The sequence below is a fragment of the Leptonychotes weddellii genome, chromosome 8 (assembly GCF_054177405.1).
Source record: "Leptonychotes weddellii isolate Sample4059 chromosome 8, ASM5417740v2, whole genome shotgun sequence".
Taxonomy (NCBI): domain Eukaryota; kingdom Metazoa; phylum Chordata; class Mammalia; order Carnivora; family Phocidae; genus Leptonychotes; species Leptonychotes weddellii.
Genome location: NC_138376.1, coordinates 32,017,292 through 32,024,863, shown reverse-complemented (window position 1 = coordinate 32,024,863; position 7,572 = coordinate 32,017,292). Strand labels below are relative to the sequence as shown.

At 44.1% G+C, this 7,572-nt stretch overlaps 2 protein-coding genes across 2 annotated transcripts in view; both read left to right on the top strand.

Annotated features, from left to right (window-relative positions):
* Nucleotides 1–2,082, top strand: part of TBCC (tubulin folding cofactor C) — an 8,688-nt gene extending 6,606 nt beyond the window's left edge. Inside the window, exon 2 of the mRNA XM_006736705.3 lies at nucleotides 7–2,082. Within this exon, the coding sequence (XP_006736768.3) occupies nucleotides 7–951 (945 nt within the window). The 3' untranslated portion in view covers nucleotides 952–2,082. The remainder of the gene's footprint in view (nucleotides 1–6) is intronic.
* Nucleotides 2,083–7,201: 5,119 nt separating this feature from the next.
* Nucleotides 7,202–7,572, top strand: part of PRPH2 (peripherin 2) — a 31,020-nt gene continuing 30,649 nt past the window's right edge. Inside the window, exon 1 of the mRNA XM_006736706.2 lies at nucleotides 7,202–7,510. The gene's annotated coding sequence lies outside the window, so the exon portion shown is untranslated. The remainder of the gene's footprint in view (nucleotides 7,511–7,572) is intronic.

The following is a 7,572-nucleotide window of genomic DNA, read 5'->3' as shown; positions in this document are numbered from 1 at the left end:
CTTCAGAGACGAGAACAAGAGCGGCAGCTGGAGGTGGAAAGGCGGAAGCAGAAGCGGCAGAACCAGGAGGTGGAGGAGGAGAAGAGCGACTTTTTCGCCGCCGCCTTCGCTCGGGAGCGAGCGGCCGTAGAAGAGCTTCTGGAGAGCGGGGAATCCACGGAGCAGCTGGAGGAGGCGGCCGCTCGGCTCCAGGGCCTGCAGAAACTTCTCAACGACTCGGTTTTGTTCCTGGCCGCCTACGACCTGCGGCAGGGACAAGAGGCGCTGGCGCGGCTGCAGGCGACCCTGGCCGAGCGGCGCCAGGAGCTGCAGCCCAAGAAGCGTTTCGCTTTCAAGACCCGGAGGAAGGACGCTGGTTCGGCCACCAAAGTCGACGCAGCTCCTAGCACCCCGGCCGCGGAAGGCATCCTGGCCTCCCCGCCGCCATTGAATGAGGGAGGCATCGGCTCCAGCTTTGTCTTCGGCTTCTCCAATGTGGAGTCCCAAGTCTTGGAGAAGCGGGCGGAGGAACTGTACCAGCGCGACGTCCTTTTGACCGACCTGAGCAAATGCATCATCAAACTGTACGGCAATCCCAACACCCTGCGGCTGGCCAAAGCCCGAAGTTGCACGTTGGTCTGCGGCCCGGTGTCCACTTCTGTGTTCCTGGAGGACTGCAGTGATTGCGTGCTGGCCGTGGCCTGCCAACAGCTCCGCGTACACACTACGAGAGACACCCGCATCTTCTTGCAGGTGACCAGCAGGGCCATCGTGGAGGACTGCAGCGGGATCCAGTTCGCCCCTTATACCTGGAGCTACCCGGGCATCGACAAGGACTTCGAGGGCTCTGGTTTAGATAGAAGCAAAAATAACTGGAACAACGTCGACGATTTCAACTGGCTGGCCCGGGATATGGCTTCCCCAAACTGGAGTATTCTTCCTGAAGAAGAGCGAGTGATCCAGTGGGACTAAGCAGTTGTCACTGTGTTCTTCGCTCCTACCAAATACTTCCCATGTGGGACCTACTCCTGCTAATGGGACCTCGGGGTTTACTTAATTGTTTTCATACTTTGTATGTTTTCAGTATTTTAAGGCTTGAGATTGTAATAGGCTCCTACTTGTGATTCCCATTAAATTCACGACAGGTCTAACACTTTGAAGCATTTTTGCTATTCTGGTAATGTGTAGTAGCTTTGATTTGACTATGATAGTTTGAAGCAGTAAGAGGAAAAGTGTGGGTGTGTGTTGGTTATTAGTGATTTGTGGTATTTAAAACTTAATGATAACTGTAAATATTTAATAAGTGAATTTAGTAGTGCTCTAGTAGGAGCCAGTTAATGTAAAGTATGGTATCAAACCTGTGCAAAATACTAGTAATTGAGAGCTCTTGAATTGAAGGTTTGACTTCCATAGGTACTACTCAGCAGGGCGGTGGAAAGACTCTGGTCTTCAGGTACACATTAGCTTGGACTTCTGGAATCCAGCTACTCATCGACTTGTTTGGATCCAAAGTTTTGGCACCGACCCCAGGAGGCTCATAAGTCTTACCAACTGTAAAGTCAAAATAATTATAGTTACCAGCTTTTTTTGTGCCCTTAAAAGGTCATAGACACTGTTCTGAACATCTTACTCATGTAAACATGACTAAGTCCAAAAAATCTTAGGAGGTAGGTTCTGTTAGCACCATTCTCCATGTGAGGTAGGTGAGTCGCCTGAGTCACACAGCTCAAGTGGACTGGGATTTGAAACCAGGTAGTCTGGCTCCAGAGCCCACTATGTAACATAGTGATTTTGAATAGTGTTAGTTGAGTTAGAGAGCTTCCAAAGTCATTAAAGAGGACAAATTGCTCTTCCTAAATTCCCAGGAATAAATATGCTACATATCCTCACAAAAACATCTAGCTGAATCTTCATTTTTTCCACTCATTTTGCTATAATTTTCCACTATTACAAATTTGGCGTTCCACTCAATGTTATCACCCATTATTCTTAAATGGAAAGTTCTAAGAGTTGCAAAAAGCTTTTTTGGGTCTAGTGGCCTTGTAACTGCAGACATGATTTTTAATAATGACCATAAGTATTAAAGTGCTTGTAGTACCTTAAGTATTTCTATGTTCTATCTTGTTCCAAAAAAGAACTTAAGGTGGCTTTTAGGATATGTGAACAAGCGTAGAGTCACCCAGGCATAATTGAGGCCAGTAAAAAATGTGGCCTGCCAAGCTCTATTCCTTAGCTGGAGGTGAATCTGGAATTTTTTTCCCTCAACTATTGGCTGACTTGAAGCAATCCTAATCATTTCACAATTTGCAACATCTACAAAGAAAAGGGGTAAAAAATGTTTTGCTTAGGAGAATGAATTCTGGTAATAAAAAGAGACAACCTGGGGGCGCCTGGGTGGCTCAGTCGTTAAGCGTCTGCCTTCGGCTCAGGTCATGATCCCAGGGTCCTGGGATCGAGCCCCACATCGGGCTCCCTGCTCGGCGGGAGGCCTGCTTCTCCTTCTCTCACTCCCCCTGCTTGTGTTCCCTCTCTCGCTGTGTCTCTCTCTGTCAAATAAATAAACAAAATCTTAAAAAAAAAAAAGAGACAACCTGGAATGAAATTCTCAACGTAAGAAACTAGGACTGGTATTGTAAGGCTATTCTCCTAAAGACTGATAGTTTAACACCAAGGAAAAACACTTCAGGAAAAAACCACGCTTACGGCACTGATGGGCTTGCAATTCCTATTTGTGGACTGAACTTTCACAGGACAGTTAAGTAGTTGCATCCAAAAGAATCCCTGCAGTTTCTAATAGATTAAACCACAAAATCATGGCAGTTTGAACCATTGTTGATGCTTGCTAATCTCAGCCGAGCTTTCCTCTATCTTCTTGAAGTTCTCTCTTTTCCGCCGTATCCTTGCTCTACCCTGTTTCTCTTATGACAGCTTTTTCCCTTTCATTATGATTCCAGTGATTCACAGCCCTTAAATGTGAGTGATGCCCAAGGCTTTGCCTTTAGCTTCTTTGTATGCATGTTCTCCAGAGCTGCAACTCTGAACCTATGTGTACAGTTCTGTATCAGTGGGCTCACTTGCCTGTCAAATTCATACACTCTTAAAATCTCCATTTTCACTTCGTTCCCTCCCAAGTTCTTTATTTCTTTCAAAGCTGTCACTCTTCTCCAGGCATTACGAGGGCCAAGCAGGTAAAGTCAGTTAGGCTGTTGGGAGAAAGTCACTAGGGAGTGGGGGACCAGGTGACTTGGCAGACAGATTTAAGCATTTTAAAAACATTGTACAAGCCAAACAAAACATTTTTTTTGCGGTCTGCATCTGGTCCCTGAGCTGGCCAATTTGTAACATCAGACTTCCAAATCATGTCAGTTCTGTCCTCAGCAGATTTTGCCTATTCATCCTGTCCTCTCAAGTCTTTCAGAAAGTTAGACATTATTATGTTTTCCCTAGACGTAAACTGTGATGGGTTTTTTTTGACAAAAAAAAAAAAATCACACCCCTGAATTAAAAGCATTGATGGGGGGTGGGGAGGGTGCCTGGCTGGCTCAGCTAGTAAAACATGCGACTCTTGACTATTGATGTCAGGTTATGAGTTTAAGCCCCATGCTGGGCATAGAGATAACTTAAAAAAAAAAGTATTGATTAGAGTTATTTTAGTAAGTTTTTATTAAGCAAATTTAATAATAATGGTCATTACAATGCTAGCATAGTGTACCAATAAATTTAATAACCATATGTTTTCATAAAAAATAAACACTGAGGGCGCCTGGGTGGCTCAGATGGTTAAGCGTCTGCCTTCAGCTCGGGTCATGATCCCAGGGTCCTGGGATCGAGTCCCACATCAGGCTCGCTCCTTGGCAGGGGGGCCTGCTTCTCCCTCTCCCGCTCCCCCCTGCTCGTGCTTTCTCTCTCTGTCAAATAAATAAATCTTTAAAAAAATAAATAAACACTGAGGGGCGCCTGGGTGGCTCAGTGGGCTAAGCCCAGACTCTTGATTTCAGCTTAGGTCATGATCTCAGGGTGTTGGGGTGGAACTACACGTTGGGCTCCACACTCAGTGGGGAGTCTGCTTGAGATTCTCTCCCTCTGTTCCGCCCCCCACTCTCTCTAAATCTTTTTAAAATCTTTTTTTTTTTTTTAAGATTTTATTTGACAGAGACACAGAGAGAGAGGGAACACAAGCAGGGGGAGTGGGAGAGGGAGAAGCAGGCTTCCCGCGGAGCAGGGAGCCCGATGCGGGGCTCGATCCCAGGACCCTGGGACCATGACCTGAGCCGAAGGCAGACGCTTAACGACTGAGCCACCCAGGTGCCCTCTTTTTAAAATCTTTTAAAAAATCGTCTAGGGAAGCAATAAAATTGCACATTAGTCAAGCAGTCAGTTTATTAAACTTCATTTATGATTGGCTATGTTAGACATAATTCAGTACAGTATTACATAATTGTATCACTCCAGAGTCTCAACCCCATAAGAATAAGAGAAATGGCCAATTTACATAGAAGTTCTAATCCTGAAGTTCTGATTGCAATGCAAGAGTTATTGCCAAGAAAAGTTTTAATTGTATTAACTAGGAAATGAACTAAAGCAGCAAGATGTGAAGATTCAACTTTCTGTGGGTAATGTTACAAGGTAATAACAGTGTTTTAGAAAACATAATGCAATTACTCTAGTATCACAGAAATTAGACGACTAAATTGCATTTAATTTAAAAGTCTCATCACCAAATCGAAAACTCAGTCACACTACTTGACTTTTTTTTTTCTGTTATGAAGAAAATAAGTTGGCCATTGCAATTAACATGAAGGGAGATGAAGGGTCAATTATTTACCCAGCTTAACTTTCAGGAAGGGCAGGGGCAATACGACGCGGAAAGCCACGTTCAATTCAACTGAGCAGGTGTTTGAGCATCTACTGTGCACCTGTTCAGTGCTGGGCACTAAGAATGCAATGACAAACAAGCATGTGGTCTTCCTTTATGGAGGGTACAGTCTAGATGAAGATGAATGAAAGAACAATCCAGATAGAGAAACTCTGAGAGCTCTGAAAGGGCGGTGCCTTATAATCTCTCCAGTTTAGAAAAGACGTTAAGTAAGCCATCTGTATCAACCTATCCAAGGGGTATTCCCTGATTGACAGCTCTGCCCACTACCTACTTGGATTAGCAACATTCACAGAAGAATGCAGTTACTATTCAAAGACCTGCCTTCCAATTTTTCAGATACTGTAATTAGTCTGAATTTTAAGAACTGACAAGTCCAGGCAAGACAGTTCAAGGCCATTTACTTACCTGGTAAACAAGCTCAACATTCTGCTCAGGAATTCAAATGCTTTATTATGAAGTTTTGTTTTGTTTTTTGTTTTTAGTTGACTACACATTTCAGTTGTGTTATTTCACCAAGAAAGCTATACATAGTCGGATTTTTAGCACTAATATCAAGGTAGAGGTGGGCGCCTGGGTGGCTCAGTTGGTTAAGCGACTGCCTTCGGCTCAGGTCATGATCCTGGAGTCCCTGGATCGAGTCCCACATCGGGCTCCCTGCTCGGCAGGGAGTCTGCTTCTCCCTCTGACCCTCCCCCCTCTCATGTGCTCTCTCTCATTCTCTCTCTCTCAAATAAATAAATAAAATCTTTAAAAAAAAAATCAAGGTAGAGGTTTGGGTCTAAGATGGCAGTGCCGTGGATCTTTTAAACATAGATAATTTATGCACAGATACAAAAAGATTAGAATAAAAAGTAAATCTCCTCCCTTCCTTTGATCCCAGCCATTCAGTTCGCTTCAGAGAGCAACCATCCTATACCTGTTTCCTTTATTCTTCTGGTTTTTGCATTTACAAACTTAAGTGCAAAATATCCTTTTATCCTCCCACCCAAATAGAAGCATATTATGTAAACTATTAGGCACCTTACCTTTGTCATTAACATTATACTTGGAGATCTTTCCATGTGAGTACATATAGTCATTTCATTCTTTTTAACTGTGGCATAGCAGTCCATGCCATGGGCTGTGCTATACTTGTTTACCAGTCTCTAATTGATGGACATTTAAGTTGTTCCAATATTGAGCCACTAGAACAATGCTACAATGGATAGCCTTACACATAAATTATTTAGCATGTGTGCAATATTATCTGTAGGTTAAGTACCTAGATGAGGAATTGCTGCATCAGTAGCTTATGCTCATTTACAATATTGATACATATTATCAAATTGCCTTCCAAAGAGGTTTATCAAATTATGCCCTCACTAGGGATGTCTGAGAGCACTATTCCTCCACATCCTTATCAATGTGCTGTGCTATCAAATCTTTGGTGCTTTGCCAATCTGATAATTACAAAGTGTTACCTTCCTGTAATAGCAGTTGTAATCATCTCCTAACTTCTCTCCCCATGTCTGATTGCTAAACCCTCCTACACGCAGCTGCCAAATTAGTTTTCTTAAAGCATGGCACTCCTGGTCTAAAACCCTCTGAGGTTCCCACTCCCTGGCCTGGAAGACAAGCCCCTTCAGCATCTGCTCTCAGCCTACTGTTCCTACATGATGTTTTGCTGTTTCATCTCACACACTTCATGCTCCAACTAGTCTGAACTAATATCCATTCATCAAACACACTGTATCAATCAGGGACCTGGCACACTCAAAATGGATAATTTGAGAAGAGCTTAATACAGGAGCTCTTTCAAAGCTGTGGGTAGAGTTTAGGAAGAGCAGTAAGAGATGGTGCGATACCTGTTAGCACTCCTAGGGCCGAAGGGACAAAACTGTTCCCTGAACCCAGAGAGAGAGAATGCTACCTGACAGGAGCTGTGGCCTTTGGTGGAGGGATGGCGCCACAGCGGGAATGAAAAACTGCCACTCTCTTCTGCTGGTGCTTTCCATTGGCTGAGCCCAACCGGAAACTGTAGGGCAAGGAAGTCTGTTGGTGCAGTCCCTAATGGTCATCTCCCAGGACGCAGCGCAGGGTGGAGAAAAATGAAGAATGGATTTGGAGGAACCAATGGAAGATATTCAGTACAAACACTTGCCATACTTCCTGGCCTTTTCTCAAGCAGTTCCCACACTTGAGTCCATGTACACTTGCCAAAATTTTGCACAGCCAAATGTCACCTCCTTTGGGAAGTTTTCTGGATTTCCCTCAGTTTTTCTGAAAAAGAAGCATGATATTTTAAGATAATAGGGCAAAAAAGAAAAGTGAATGAGCTAGTCTTCCTGAGGTCAAGTTGCATTCTCTGGTAGGCACAGGTTTTGAGGGAAAGATTTGAAGAAAGTAGGAAGTGTAGGCCAATTCAGCCAACATTCATGTGATGACAACACTTTAGAATGCATGTCCAGCATAATCAGATACAGAGAATCCAGTATGCCTCCAACTCAATGGTTTCTGCAAAGTCATTGTCCTTTGGAAACGTTCAAGAAAAGATGAGACATCAGAGGAAACACTTCTCAGGAAGACCACAGAATGAGCTCTACAAGAAAAGAACAGGGTGGGGTGCCTGGCTGTCTCTGTCGGTGGAGCATGTGACGCTTGATCTCTGGGGTGGTGAGTTCAAGCCCTACATTGGGCGTAGAGCTTAGAGGAGAGGAGAGGAGAGGAGGGGAGTG